Raw genomic sequence first — 16,182 nt, 5'->3', positions numbered from 1 at the left:
CATATGATAGTGGATGCAGGCTGACTGGTTTTTAGGTCAAAGAAGTAAAAAAAATATATATCAGTACAGTAATTATCTGCCAAAGCAAAGCAAACCTTGTGTTGTTCCTGACCTGACTACTCAGCAATGACTACTCCACTCTGGCATGGTGAGAAAATTACTAGTGACAGATATAGAAAGCACTATAAAGCTTTCTATCTGTCTTATTTTTGTCCTTTTCATCTCTCTTTCTTGCTTTTTCCCCCTTTTCCTCTCAATCTGTCTTTCCTCTCCATTTCAATCTTTTCTTCCTTTTCTTTCCTACCCATCATTTACCCCCATGTCCCTCCCCCTTGCTCCATCTCCCTATGTTCTCCCTCTATCTCGCCTTCCCCTCCTTCAAATGCTTTGCCTCATGCGCAGTCATAAACAAATAATTTATTCCTGTCCCCCAGTGCGGGTATGTATTAGCATGCCAGCAGAGCACGCTAACTTATCTCACGGCTACAGGCGCAGAGTGGTAAAACTAAGCTCTGATAGTTTGCAGCAGGATGACCACAGAATGCCTGTAGCTTGGAGAATTAGGACTGTCGTCACAATTAGTAATGGTGGGCCTAATGTTTTACTGCTCTGTATATTACTACACTGTACCCACAGTGTAGTGTCCTGCATGACTCACTGATATCCATAAATGGAGCATCAACTCAACTTCAGCTGGGAGGGAAAATTAAACAAAAATTGTTGCTGCAGCTTTTTCACTGCTTGGTCATTGTCACCAATTTAATCTCTCTTTCTCTTTTTTGTCAAGGCACATAGTACATAACATGTACAAAATCTGTTTGAGCGGCTGTTCCTCTTTCAAGGTCCAGCTCAACATTTATTTGTCCATCTGTCAGCACTTGTATCAGTGCATCAAACATTACATTTCAGAGTGCTAAAATAGCACAAATTCAGCGAAGCATAGTGTAAACATTCACAGTGGTGGGTCAACAGTGTTTTATGAGTAAGTATCAAATGCTGCAAAAGAAACGGATTGGACCTTAACTGGTCTTAAGTGGACACATAAATGTGTTGTAGTGATCTGTATGAGGGGCAACAAGCTGCAGTGCCCACAAGATACACGCAATGAGTGGTAAAACTAAATCTGATAGCTTTCCTGAGGCTGACCACTGCATGTCTGAGAGAATTTGGCTTACACTAGTGATTAGTTCTTCTAGGCCTAATGTTGTGCTCTAGTCTAAAGCACTTTGCATAACCAGTCCAGCTCATGAACATGTTGTGCATAACATTACTAAAACTAGATTTTTTATTAAAAATGCACATTTAAACACAGTTACAGCTGTAAAATTGGTACCATTGAGCCTAAGGTACGCAACACTGCTTTGCTCCAACACAGCAACACGCTGCGTGGTTCTCATCAGTCTTCACCAGGAGCAGAATGAAGTACTTTATATTAATGTAATAGCAAAAACAGATGGATGAAAGATTATAGTGACACAGATTTAGTTGCACATATGCTGCAGTGAAAGAGATGGTGTGAAACCATTGCCCATTTTAATGAGCATTCCAGCTTAGAGGGATATTGAGACTTCAGAGCTGGAAGATGCCACAGATTGCTGTGCTAATGTTGTCCCCTGTAACTCAGTGGATTAGGTTTAGAAGCTCAACTCCCACCGCAGCATCTATACAAAAAGGAAGTATGCTCTCATAAAGTGTCCAGCAAAAGGCGAATGTTATGGAAACTGTACTGTACTTGATAATAGCGTGACAGATAAGCAATGTAATTAAGCTACACACAGTGGAGCATACTGTATTGTAGCTGAAACCATGCCTGTTCGATGCCTATTAAGAGCTCAGAGCTGGGCCTGTCACAATGATTAGTTATGCTAAACCGGATGTTTCTGTTTCACTCAGAAGTTCATTAATTGGGAACTGGATTGAATCCACAGTATCATTGGTGCATAGTAGGTGTAGCTCTTCAAATGTTATAAACTTAATCTGTGGAGCTTTGGATCTACTTAAAACATTAAATGAAAGGCACAAAGTTGTGAACTATTACTATAATAATAATAATAATAATTATTATTATTATTATTATTATTATTATTAGTTTGCTTAACAGAGCAGACCTCAGCAGATAGTAAGGTTAGGATTCCTGTGGGTCTGGTGGGTCTGGTGGACAGTCGAGATGAGATGCACTGCACTATATTTCAATAACTGAACAGCCTTCGTTTCTAGCTCTCTCTCCCTTGCATCCTCTGTCCCAGCTTATCCTAGATGCATGACTCATCAGCACCCATACGCTACCACTGACCTATATCTGTCCCACCTGTGTGTCACAGTGCTGACTGACCCATATTCCCACTGATCTCAGTGATTTCCAGGCTGTGACCTGAGCCTGTTTCACAGGAGCAGGAGGTGGCAGGTCAATGTTTTTAGTTTTTTTTTTCCTCAGTCTGAAAGCTCTAGCGTTAACAAGTGCAGGTAAATTGTCATTAAATTAACAAAGATTGATTTGATGTTTAGCTGGATTAAGGTAATCATCCAGGTGATCTTTTATTTAATTTGTTCTCTATAACTGTAATCAATTATGGAATCAAAAATGTCATCCTGCTTCACTCCTCAAGCCGCTCAATGCATATGCTCACACTGATAAACAAGCTTTTCTCTCTGAGCAGAGTTGGTAGATTAACATCACAACAGCCGAGAGCAACGTCTCCGTATCCCTGCCTCTCTCTGCAGCACAGTACGGCATGGTGAAAATGTGATGCTGCGGGACCATGTGGGCTGCCATGCACAAAAGAGGCTGGAGGTGGAGCTTGGATGCTGACAAGTACCACTGCATGCTCCCATTGGCTCTCAATGACATCATTGATACGGGGCTGCAAAGAGAGTGAAAGGATTGAGTCTACCTTTCAACCTCACCCTCACACTCACACGTAGTACTACAGGTTAACAAGGCAGGCTGCAGACTTTTTTTCCCCGAGATTTAACAGGCTTGGCAACATTAACTGCTGCGTGATAACAGCGCAAATAAAAATTCTGAGACCCCCTCCCTCCTGTCCCGTCCCGTCAGTGAACATAAGGGTTTGAGGAAATATTTTTGTAAGTGCAGCCCACAGAGAGAGCAGGAATGATATCACAGAATCAGATGGCAATTCACACAACTGCAGTACAGTTGTTCATCGAGCGCTGACACCACAGAACATCACAGAGCAAGTACAACACAGAACTGATCATGGACAATTGTCATTCACTAAAATTTGAGCAAAAGTTTATGAAATAGTAGTTTATCAAGAAATATGTATATGACATTGTCAACATGCACTTGGTTCATCACAATAGCCTACAATCCATGTGCACTGAATGGGCTAGTGGTCATATAGTGCCACAAACAGAAAACTGTGCATGTTCATGAGGAGCTTTCGGTGCTTTTATTTACTTTTTTAACTGCAGGAACTGTGTATTATAGTGCATGGCAAGTCGACCATGCATGTTGTGATGTCTGTTTACAAAACCCCAAGCTGTGGCAAAATCTCTCTATTTATAATTTTTTTTTTTTTTTTTTTTTTTTTTGATTGTCAATTACTGTCCAAATTGCTCATATTAACTTCAGTGGAGTAATGACATTTTCCAATAAGCATGAATGACATAAACGCATCATTGGGTGGTGACGTCCAAAGAACCACATGTTAGAGGAGAGATCAGTTGAGTGTGTTATTTATGTATTTATTTATTTATTTATTCAATTACAGACAAGGCTCAAAATAAACTTTTATCAAGTTTTTCTTGAGTTCTGCCTGAACTTAAATCAACTTTGATCCCACTGCAATTTATAGTCATGTTCACATGCTACAGTACAGGGATATGATATGGAGAAATACGGGGGGTAGTGTGTTCAGTGGTGGTAGTGGTGGTGGTGTGTGTGTGTGTGTGTGTGTCTTGGGGGTTGGACAGCCCAGCCCTACCAGCTCTACAAACAAGTGGTTGAACAAGTGCCGCATCCCCAGTATAAAGTGATATTACCTACCCATGCTGAGGGCCGAGGAGGATCAGAAATGCAATATCCTGCTATCCCTGTGACTTTGGGCTGGGACATGTCTTGTGGAGAGACACACTACACATTTTTTATAATCCTCAAAGTGTCTCCGTGAGTTTTAGATTTCCAAGTGTGCCTAAAACGCATTCCGCCTGGCACTGATGCTGCTGAAGTTTAAATCCTTATGAGATGAGTCTTCACCTTCTCCAAAAGAAAACTGCACAGTCTCTTAATCCTCCTCTTCGCCTTAAAAGCTGCTTGATAGGTGACTCTGTGTGTCTTCCATGTGATTTCCACATATTTTTATTTCCTTAACCTCCCACAGGAGAAAACGCTTTGCTGGTTAATCTGGTGTTAAAATCCACCTAAGGACACATCCCAGAGAAATAAGAAGGAAAAAAAACAATGAAATAAGTGTCGATAAAACTTAGTCGTTAGTGCAACAAATTTCCCCATTGCTTAAAAATGAAAATAATAATCAAAAAAGAAAATGAAATGATACATTACATGATAACCAATATCTAACACTTTAGGTATAAAAGTACGTGTGTTGGCATGAGTTGTCTATGAATTTGAAATTGACAGAGTAGAAAAATTGAAAGTTGAAAAAGCAGGAAAAAATAAACATATCCAAAACCAAATATTTCACAGAATGGAAAACTCATTTAGTTTCATATAACATATCAATCCCGTAAGTGCATATAAAAAGTTATGGGTAGGGCCATTGTACAATGGAATGCAGCAAATTCAAACAAGTTGTTTGGCCACACCTTCACATGATAAAGAAAGTTTTTAAAAATCATGTAAACTGCATCTCTTATGTTTCAGGCAATTAATAAAAATCTAAAACTGTCTAATAATCCACACTTTAGTAACTATTTATCTTGAGAAAGTCCGGTGGCTCTTATATATTTAAAAGGAAAAAAAAGGGGAAACAAAAGCTTATTCAACACTTTGGAGATTAAATGAATGAATTCAAAACATTTATTATCCCGTGAAAATCATTTTCTGCGTTCAAAAAAGTTGCTTCCTTGTGGATTTGCGCTCGTTTCTACCGGTTTTCTTTGTATGACTGAGAACAAAGGAGCCTTTACTGTAACAAAGAAGCTGCAGCGACTTATACCTGTTGCTCTGTTTCCAATAAACTATCACAAGTTTCTCAGTCATATTCGAAACGAACCAATTTGTAGTCCTCTCATGACATCCCTTTGCCTCCACACTTCACTGCTTATTCGCGCAACAAGTTTAATTCTGTGCCACTGTTTTGTTTCTGAGAGACTTTACACCTGATTGCATTGTTCTGAATTCCCACAGTGCAACTGGCAACTTCGCAAGACCACGAGCACCACTGTCATAAAACTACGGCCCGAGGAAAGAACTATTTACAAACTGTTCGTGAACTAATTCTTGTCACTTTGTCTCCTCTTCCAGCATGCGTAAAAGGTCCTTCTCTCCGCAAACTTCTGACAGGCAGCTGCTTTGTCTTGTGCGTCGCAACATCCCCAAGAGACAAAAATACGGCAGCAGTGCAAACTCCATCTCACCTCCACTAAAGCCCCCTGTTAATTCATTCTAAGTATCATACGTAGAGTATTATTGAGCGTTATGAAGATGCGTCCCTGAGCATCCCCTCAAGTTCTCTCCTCAAAGCGCCCCGCATCAGACAAAGGAAAAAGGGGACCGCTCCTCTCGCTCTCCCTCTCTCTCCTCGCTGCCTCTGTTTCTCTAAGTCTCTCTCCCTTTCTCTCCTGCTTTGTGCTCAAGTTTGAGCGCTGACGCACCAACTGCAGCAGCAACTTTTAACTGGAAATAAATTCGAAAGTCGCTCCAGGGGTGCAGGCGAAAGGCGGTATCCCGTTCGGAGACAACTCACCTGAGGGGTGGTTTGCTGTGTGCGCGTCGCCGTGCGTCGTGGAAAAAGTTTGAGAGGGCACATCTAGCTTTGTGTTGTGGAGTCCCCCTTTGTCTACACGTGTGATAGATGGATGGGGCTCCTTTTGGCCGCGCCTAGTTCATTTCGCTCTCCAAAGAGTCCCGCCCTCTCAAAGTCAAACAACTATGCACACAACAATATAGACTGGCCGAATATGTGTGTGATTACACACTAAGGGCATGGTGGTTGATTGTTTACAGAAAGATTCTATTTATTTATTTAATTAGACTCAGCAACTTCACTGAATGAGTTTACTTACTTTCTTCACTCAATTGATGAATCTATCATTCTGTCATATAGTTATGGTTTTTTTTTTAAAGAATAGAGTTTGATGAATTATTTTAGCATTGCAATTATCTGTCTATTTGTTTACTCACTCATGCCTTTGTTTGCCACCCGCCAGCATCTTGCAGGTTTTTCCTTTTGAGAACCCTCTTATTCTAGTGGCCATGAAAACACTTCAAACTGTCACACTCAACACTCTCTGCTTTATCTTTTCTTTTTTCTCTCTCTCTCTCTTTCTCTTCTCATATTTTTTCTCAATATTTTGTGTACACATAACATGGGCTGGCTGACAAAAACTTTCCTGGATGCACCGCCTGGAGACTACCATTGTGTCTGGACAGCAGCAGCAGCAGCAGCAGCAGCAGCAGCAGGGGAACAAAGGAAGAGACAAAAGAGAAAGGTCTCATTGTTTTGTGATGCACAGAGTCATATAAATAATGACACCGAGCGGCCCTGATGCTATAAGGTGAAACCTTGTTAACTGAAACGCATCATTTGGAGTCTTTGTAGGAAAATCGGCTTGTTCATTTTATTGATTCATAGCTTATTATGGCTCTTGTATGTTTTTACATGAAACTGGGGTATTTTTGCAATAAGCACTATAATTTTTTAAGTACTTAATTTCACCTGCCTCCATTTGATTATATAATTAGATATACATGTATATTTCTTTGTATAAGAGTTTTTAGTTACTGAACATTATTACTGTTTTCATTACCCAGTGTCTGCTCAAACTGAAGACCATAGGCAAGGATCCTCAGGTATTTGTCAGTGAGATAAACCACCTGTTAGTTTTGAATATTTCCATCATGTCCACTGGTCATTTTATTTTATTTTATTTTATTTTATTTTTGTATGGCTGCACAGTATCTTTCAGCAATATGTACTCCAGTAATATAGTAGGATAAAATGTGAAAGTAACACAAACCAGGCAAAGGAAACACAAGATTGCATTGTGTTGGGGTCAGTGGTGGGAGTGTTGGTGGCATTTTATGTGTGTGTGTCTGTGTGTGTGTGTGTGTGTGTGTGTGTGCGTGGTAGTGGTGGTGGGGTAGGTGGAGAGCTGGAAAAGGCAGAGAGGAAGCCATACTGTAACTGTGTCTCCCCCCTGCCAGTTATAAGTCTACTTCTCCTTCCTGACTGTAATATCCCCCTGCCCCAGAGAGATCAGACAACCAGACAGTCAACAGACATGCAAATACATACAATGACAGTCATTAGCCACACATGCCTTTTTTATAGAAAGATAAAAATGTAAGGCATGTGTGTGGTCCTGCCTGCGATACTGCACTTCCCTCCACCAGGTAGTTCTTCCATCTCGTGACAGACACACAAACGGGTTGACAAACACACAGGAAGTACCACTCTCAACCACAATTACCTGGGTCCTGAAAACAAACCAGACAAACAGGAACTTCTCTGTGTGTTCTGGTGTGCGTGATGTTTGTGTTTGTGTGAATGCATGCCTGTGGGAGCATCTCAGATACATAGTCAGAGCTGGTCAGGTACAGACTAGAAAGCTAAAGATAACAGACACCACTACCGCCATCGTGTCCTCTATTCATATGCCAGACAGATAGAGATAAATAATGGAAAAGGAATGCTACTGCTCATAGGAAAACCAGTCTGAAGTGAAAACAACACAAAAACATGGTGTTAGTACAAAAAAAAAAGAAATAGAAAAAGATTTTTTCTTTTTATGTATAAAACTGAGGAAATGGCCATTACCCCATCCCCAAACCCCCTCCCCTCTCAGAACAGCTACATAAACAGTCAGGCGGACATAGAGATACAGTCATACCTCTCTCACCCCCCTCTGGCGGAGCTCTTATACCCCCTGCTATGGTTTTACTGGGCCACTGACTCCAGCAGTCAGCCTGCTCTGCTCCACTCCTCTCTGCCCTGGCTGCTGCCAGCGTCTCTCCCACCGAGCAGTCAGCTGAGCCACGCATGAGACTGCACACTGAACAGGCTACATACAGCTTAGAGGAGCTTAACACACACACACACACACAGAAGTGCTGCAGCTCTTAGGAAATTTGCAAGATTATACCACACACTAAAGATATTATCTCCTCGCATGATACATTTATCATTTTGGATGTTGAGGAATACAGCTGGTATTACAAAACGCACAGGACTGTGTTCACATTCAGTGCAAAGTCAGCAGTTACACACAGCCAATTAAGCTCTGATAAAATATGTATATTTGCATATTGTGCGTGATGTTGCACAAGAGCTAGGTTATTGTATACCAGCGTCATAAAATCAGTTATGGGTTAATGCACTAGTGCACACTCACTGTATTTCCTTTACACCTGCAAACATAACGACTGAACGCTGGATGTGCTGTATGACACACAGGCAATTATAGGTGTAGTTTACAGTCTCCTCTACTGTGCATTAGAACTCATGACAACAATACTAACTCCCATAGGCTAGATAATATTGTATATAGTGAATAAAGTGAGCCTGATCCAGATTTGACATGACAGTTTTACAAAATATACTATATGTATAAAAAATACTATAGATACATACTCATTACACACACAATTACACAAATTTGACATGCGTAAGAGTGATCATTGAAATGACACTGAAGAGGTATTTGGCCACAAACTGTATCATGTGTCAGATATGCAGAATAATGAACTGCCACAAATGGATTGTTACATATGTTGCCTAGAAATGATTAAACGCACATACCTACTGTCTTGCTATCTTAAAGTACTTATGCAAGCAATTACAACATTTAAAACCACTGGTGTTTGTACCACACGTAATGGCTCCACATAGTCATATACACTAACAGCTGTGGCATCTTTATAGTAATTTCAGACAACTGAAACAGCAATTTAGCAATAGAATGGAAAAGTATAGAAGTCATTTTTCAAGGAAGTCACATTGATTACTTCAAAGTATCAGAATTAAAGATGTGACATTTAAGGATGTTACGCTGTTACTTGTTTCTTCCTTTATCCAGCTGAATTGGACAGAAGACAAGGAACAACAGTTTTTAAAAAAAAAAAGATAAATTTGATGATGTATGAGGTAGACAGAGTGGTCTCACTGTGGGCATACCCATGTCATGTGGTTTAATTTTATGCATTGAATTTGAACCACATTCGCGCACACACACACACACACACACTCACACACACACACGCGCGCACACACACACTGACAAACACGGAGACATGCACACACTATAGACAGATAGACATGCTTGTCAGCTATGCTGGAGGGCCCTTGGCTGACTGCTGCTAAACCAGCCCTTCCCCCACAATAAGGGTCTGTCTGGGAGAGGGGGAAGGGAAATCATGACTGTCTGAGCACCAGACAGCCAGGATACAGCACAACAGGCTAGAATAGAATAGAATAGAATAGAATAGAATAGAGTAGAACATCAGTTCACCTGGGGTGAAGCCCAGGAAGATTGAACCTTTCAACTGATAATTGTGTATCCTGCCATAAACAGCCTTTATCCCAGCCATCCCTTATCACCTAGCCATAGTTCTAGTTCTCTAGTATGTGGGCTCAGCTTGTATTTTAGGCAATTAGACTATTAGACAAACCCAAATAGGCCACTTAAGAACCACATTTGTAATGAAACAGTGCTCTTAGTCATGGGAAGGTGGTAAAACTGCTCACCTTCATCACTTCATACTCTGTATAATACGGTTTCTATGTGAATGGATATGCTACCATTGTATACATGTATAAATAGTAGTCCCCTGCTGTGAAGCTTTATCAGTTGTCATAACCTGTTCATGCTGGACTCTTGGCTTAAGATGAGACTTTGAGGTTTAGTATAAGTATGAAGGGTATTGACTCTCTAGAGGGTGACGAGGGATGCATCCAGCAAACGTTTTTCTAATCAGTGAACAATGTGCATCATATTTTTAATCTGTCTATGAGTCCATTGTTACTTGTGTTTTAAGCCTGTAATAATTTGTGTTCTCCTTAAAAATGAAGTATTTGTTGGGATTTCTCAAGATCCACATCTTCAAACCAAAAGATAATCTGAGGGACAGGTTAATCAGTGTGCTTCATTGTTGGTGGGGGTACAACCTGTGTACTGTATTTACCGCAAGTGACACTAAACTATTTGCTCTTTTCATGCAGTATCAAAATGGCTTTACATTTTGCATAATGCATTTGATTCTTAAAGGTTTAAGCCACAAATCAATGATGCATGGTTGTGAAAACAGACTAAATAAAGCTTTTTATGTGGTTTCTTCCTGATGGGAAACAAACCATGCAGCACAGTTAGAAGAATCAGTCTACTGCAGCATTGGAGACTCAGTTATTCCTGAGCTAGGTCATGTCATATGGCCATATAATCATCTGACCTCATAATAACACTCTCCTTCTAAGATACATTTTGAATGCATGGTGTAGACTTAAGCCTTATGGGTATAGGGTTAAAAAAAAATCTTATTGATTTTGCTCTCTCTGAGTCTACTGTTTAGAAATGCATTTCTTGTCTCCATACTGGTGTTGTGAGCTTCCTGAAGGCTTTACAGTGTCAAGACCATCCCAAGTCTGTAGAGGGGGTGGGGCTGCTATAAAACTTAAAGTCAGTTCTGCCTATTGTAATGTAACTGGGGGAAAAAAGTGTGATCTTTCATAGCTCAGTGATGAACTTGCCAAAAGCTTGGCAGACTATCGGACGATACTAACTTAATGTGAAACTTTGAAAAACAAATCCCATTTCTGTTGATGTGATCCATATAATATGGTTTGCTATTAACTGTCATTTTTATATCCAGCTGCATTATGTTTCACCATAGGAAAAGTTACTAACTAAAAAGCTGGTGCAGTGATAAGCTGAGTCATTAGCTTTGATGGACCCCTGTGTAAATTATTACTTTCATTATGTATCTTTATCAAAAGACCAATGGCACACTAATCACTGCAGAAAGCTGGCGATGATAATTAGGAGTTGCTATCAACCATTGTGCTGTTATTTATGGAATCTAATAGGTTAACACAGTTGTGTCACTTTTTACCACTGATTGTCAAAGAAAAAGTTCAAGAATTAAGAAAAGAGTCTCAGTTTCAGTTCCAGCTGATATTTATTATCCTTCCTTGAAAAAGTTCTGTACACAAGTTTATATCAACAATCTGACAGGCAGTGAATGGACACAATTTAGCTGGCATGAGTTTACCCCCCCCCTTTCTCTGAGTCTCAAAAAAAGGGTGGGCCCTTTGTTTATGGCATGATTAGAGACAATAAATGATAATTCTACACAGCATATTGCACAGGATGGATGAAAAATAAAGTTAATATATTTAAAAATGCTTTCATATATATATAAAAAAAAGAGTCCTGAACTGACCACCTTAAATGTAAGTAAGGATGTGTAAAAGATAGCAGTTCTAGACAGTGCCTGTCCTCGATAGCAACAACATACATAAACACACAATCTTTTTGCTTTATGATACAGTCAAATATACAAAGATCGAGTTCACGTTTCATGGTTTTTTCCTCATTTTTTCATTTTTTCTGAAAAACACAACAGCTAATAACCTGAATCTGAAATACAAATGCTATTCACCATGCCATAAAGATACTAAAACAATTATTAGCTAATAGTTAGCCGACAAGTAGAAAAGATTATATATTCAAATACAATGAGAAACGCAGTACAAGTAGGTGTTGCGGAACTCAAGTCAGAAATTTGAATATGCTTGATGTTGTCATTCTTGTTGCTTGCTATATTGACAGCCTGTTCAATCCAGTGGTTGATTGGCAAATTTGACATCAATTAATGAAAACATCAAGAAATAAGTCAAATTTAAAGCTACAATCTCCTCATTTGTTGTCATAGGCAAGATATCTGACTGAAAATGCAAAAAAAAAAAAACAAACAAAAAAAAACAAGTGGCTGCTGAAGATGGTGATGCTGTTAAACCCACAGGGTCCACAGGAACAGCCTCTAGAAATAATGCGTTCCTGTGTCTTTAAGGAGCCTGCAGACTAGCACTGTAAACGTAGAAGGTAGGCTGATACAAAGGCTGGTGCTGCCTTCAAGTGCTGTCGGAAAAATCGTAACTGCATCCTCATAACTGGATCGTTAAGTATCTCATGCCCCTGTTGACAATATGGGATGTTCAGGGATTCAACATCAAAGAGGTTTTGTCAGTATTTGCTGGTAAAAGTCAAATAAACTTTGCCAAATTAGTGAATTAAAACACCAATTACATAGCTACCTGATTCATATTATCTCCTCTTCTCAGTAAAAAAGTCGGTTGGCGCCTTTACTTTTTAAAATCAAGCCATAGGCAACACTGTGATATAAGGTGTGTTTTGCTGTCTGTCCTTGCAAAAGCATTTGAACAGGCAACAAAAAGCATACATACGAGCTTGCCATGAGCACTTGAAGGCAGCATGAAAACCAGCCTGCCGGGGTATTAAAAATTAGGAAATCCAATACAGCTGTATTAGTAGGCTACACACACCGATTGTTGACTCCCCCATCTTCTATATAGATTTGTACAAAAATACACTGAGAAAATAATCAAACTGTTTCCTCTCTTTTAAGTGTCCAAAAGTGTGTACATTTAAATATAAAAAGAAATCAAAAGTTGTGTGTTTTTAAAACTCTAGCCCTTCGCCTGAGAAGGAAATGTGACAGACACAGACATACAGACAAACAACCGTGTAAGAAAAAAAAAAAAAAAAAAAAAAACAGGATTAGATCATGTATACAAGAAATAAAAAATGATCAAGTCAAAAACGCTTGGCCCAGTATATAAATACAACATCCCATATAAAATGGCATCTGAATACATGTACAAAACAAAGCTCAGAAGATGAAAAAAAAAATCGGTGAGGATTTCTATAACTATCATCTGAAATTAACATTAAAGAATTTTGGTCCTGAATCGTAGAGAACACGTGTATAAAGTTCAGCACAGATTTGAAGTTGCGTTTGAATCCTGAAGTTTGAAAAATTACAACAGCTGGTGATTATTTCAATGTCCTTTTTTTTTTTTTTTTTTTTTTTTTTTTAAAGAGAAAAACCGAAGCGAGCGCCACCTACCCATTTAAATAATCCTAATACTAGTTTTTTAACTGCTCGACAGTCTTACAGAAAATCTCAGCACAAGATAGGAACAAAGTAGGCTATCATGCTTAACATGTTTTTTGCTTTTGAGAAAATATTCGACTTTTAAAAAAACATCAACCCACCTCGGTTTCATTAAAAATTCCTTTCGGTGACACACCACAAGAAAAAAAAAAAAATGTCGCACGACAGTCCTATTTCTGTACCTTTTTAGTGGTGAAGTTCACTTGGCGATTGGTAAAAAGTTGTGAAATGTCCCTTTTTTTTTTTTTTTTTTAAAGTCAGCAACAACATTGATTAAGTGAACGGCGGGCCGCATTACGTGCAAATCAATCACAGTTAAGTTGTTCAGTTCAAAACAGTCCAGGACGAAGCGCTTCTCAAGCAGGAAACCCTGTCTGCCTCTCCTTGTCTCTCCCCTTGTTTTGCACTCCCTCCACTTTCGTGGTTGTACCAAGTCCCACAGTCCACGCATCCAGAGAAAAGTACAAAAAGCAAGTTATTCGCTTTAAAGTTGAGCTTTCCAAGGACTCGCATCGCTTGCCTTTATGGACGAGAGGGGACGGGGGGTAGTTTCAGTGGCTCTTTGCTAGTCTGGTGTAGTTGCAACACAAACTATTACACCCACTGTACCAGGAGCCACTGTTTCTGTTTGTGGTCATGTTTTGCGCGCAGGACATTACCTGTCGTTGTCTGCTTTTTTGCTCACTCAGTACGTGAACACCAGGTTGGAGATGGTGGACTCCAGCCAGTCCCCGGAGATCATCTCGCTGACTTCGGGCGTGCAGTAGTCGGGGAACTCGAAGTGGGAGCCCCCGGAGCCGGACTCAAAGTTCAAATCCAAGTCTCTGTCCAGCACCGAGGAGCCAAAGCTCCCCAGCGACATGCTGTCAAAGCTGGGGCTCGGGTTAATGTCGAGCAAGTCGTCCTCGAACTCTTCATCCTCCGAGGAAGAGGAGGAGGACGAGTGGGACGAGGCGGAGGAGTGAGAGCCGGAGGGAGTCGGCGAGGAAGCCCGCCGACTGCTGTATGTGTGCCCGCCATGGCGCTCCGAAGACCCGCCCAGGCTGCTGCTGCTGCTGCTGCTGCTGCTGCTGCTGGGGGAGTCGGCTCCCTCCTCCCTGCCGCTGGCCGCGTCCTCATACAGGCTGAGCGGATCGCTGGAGTCCGCCGAGCTGCTGAGCGTTGGGCTGGCCGGGACTACGACAGAGGACGTGGGGCTGACGCTCAAGCTGGCCCCGCTGCTCCCGAAGACGTACACCCGCTTGGGCTTCTTGCCCTCTGGTATCTGCTTGGCTGCTGAGGACACGGATTTCGACTTGTAGAGGGAGTTGTGATGGTGCTCTGATGGGTGCTCAGAGGCATACGGTGAAGCTTTGGTGCTACTGCTGCTGCTCCCGAAAAGTGATTTGTGGGGTTTGCTGCTGCTGGGTGATTTGGATCCATTCTTCCTCGACGATGAGGATGTCTTAGTGCTGGTGTTGTTAGAGCTACTGCTGACTTTCTCTCCCTTGTCTCCGTTACTGCCAGGTTTAGAGGCGCTTGATTTTACCTTCTTTCTCGGCCGGTACTTGTAGTCGGGGTAGTCCGCCATGTGCTTGAGCCTGAGCCGCTCCGCCTCTCGGATGAAGGGGATCTTGTCGCTGTCTCTGAGCAGCTTCCACCGCTTCCCCAGCCTCTTGGAGATCTCAGCGTTGTGCATGTCCGGAGACTGCTCCATGATCTTTCTCCTCTCTATCTGCGACCACACCATGAATGCGTTCATGGGTCTCTTGATGTGGCCGCTTGGAGTTTTACACCATGCCGGGTTGTCTCCCAGCTTGTCCCCGGTCGAAGAAGCTGTGGAGCCAGGGGAGAGAGGCGAGGCGGCCGGGTCCAGATCCATGCACGCCCCGGAGTCGGAGCTCGAATCCCCAGCGAAAAAGGACAGCGCCTCGGCGGTGCTCTCTGTATGGCTCATTTTCTGCACCATGCTGCCCGGTTACACTCAGAGGGAGAGCGGTGTACTTGCTCCTTCTCTCCCCCTCTTCTTGGTCCTCCAATTCACTTTAAAGCAAGCTCAGCTATTTTCTCCCCCTCTTCACAGTCTCAGCTCAGTAGAAAAAAAGCGAAAGAAATAATTCACTCCTGAGATGTACAGTAAACTCGGCAACAGTTCAGTCCAGAGAAGCCTGAAAAGGCTGGATGTGTGAAAAAAAAAAAAGTTTAATTTCCAGGTTTCTGTAGGTGTTAAAACAACACGGACAGTATAGCCCACTCTTCACTGTGTACCCAGTTATCAGTCTCTTCCTTCTGTGTTACAAAATCAATTCAGCCGTGTGGTGACTGAACATAGTCTATGCAGCTGCAGAGCGCAGGCTGAGTGCCACACCGTGCGCCCGGGCACCTACAAATGGCTCCCAAAGTACAGTGTGTAAAGTAAGTGCTTTTCTCTGCATCAACTCTGTCCCCTCTCCTAGAAACAAAAGTCATGCATGGTGGGGAGGAAAAAAAAAAAAAAAGGAAACCTAGAGCGAGTTACACTGTCCGCCTTCCATCTGCAGACCTGCAGTCGAGTTTCAAGCAGCCCTCCAGACCCGGTCCCCCTTTGCTTGCATTTATCCCTTCCCGAGATACAACGGCGATAAAAATCCACCAATGGCGCGCTGTCGCTACCCTGCTCTGCGCCAAAACCACGCCCCCCTCGCAGCTGATTGGCCCAAAATGGAATCTAATAATAATCAGCGCGTGCAATGAGGAGCCTCGTGTCTGACCTCATTCCAGAATACAACAAGAAGAAACTTCAATTTTTTTTAAAGAGACACTGGCTTATGTTATGGACCCCCCCCCACCCCCACCCCCCTTTCTACTGTGTTACCACCAGCCCATGT

General features: G+C 41.6%; 1 protein-coding gene and 1 long non-coding RNA gene across 5 annotated transcripts in view; both read right to left on the bottom strand.

Moving 5' to 3' along the window:
* The window catches only part of LOC139613220 (uncharacterized), a 116,818-nt gene extending 110,807 nt beyond the window's left edge, over positions 1-6,011 (bottom strand). For all 4 annotated transcript variants that reach the window (XR_011686698.1, XR_011686697.1, XR_011686700.1 and 1 more), the window contains exons 1-2: positions 5,892-6,011; positions 4,010-4,383 (exon numbers count right to left, since the gene is read on the bottom strand). This is a non-coding gene — a long non-coding RNA (uncharacterized lncRNA). The remainder of the gene's footprint in view (positions 1-4,009; positions 4,384-5,891) is intronic.
* Positions 6,012-11,298: 5,287 nt separating this feature from the next.
* sox4b (SRY-box transcription factor 4b) lies at positions 11,299-15,895 on the bottom strand. The gene has a single exon (XM_071469579.1). The coding sequence runs from the start codon at positions 15,282-15,284 to the stop codon at positions 14,022-14,024; it is 1,263 nt and encodes a 420-aa protein (XP_071325680.1). The 5' UTR covers positions 15,285-15,895; the 3' UTR covers positions 11,299-14,021.
* Positions 15,896-16,182: the final 287 nt, after the last annotated feature.

This window comes from Trachinotus anak, unplaced genomic scaffold (genome assembly GCF_046630095.1).
Source record: "Trachinotus anak isolate AG129_WGS33_773 ecotype Australia unplaced genomic scaffold, CSIRO_AGI_Tana_v1 ptg000032l, whole genome shotgun sequence".
Lineage (NCBI taxonomy): Eukaryota > Metazoa > Chordata > Actinopteri > Carangiformes > Carangidae > Trachinotus > Trachinotus anak.
This window is presented reverse-complemented; position numbering and strand designations above follow the sequence as displayed.

What these genes read in the sequence shown, in the direction of transcription:
- sox4b (XM_071469579.1), bottom strand. Translation starts at nt 15,284, where the DNA reads ATGGTGCAGAAAATGAGCCATACAGAGAGCACCGCCGAGGCGCTGTCC.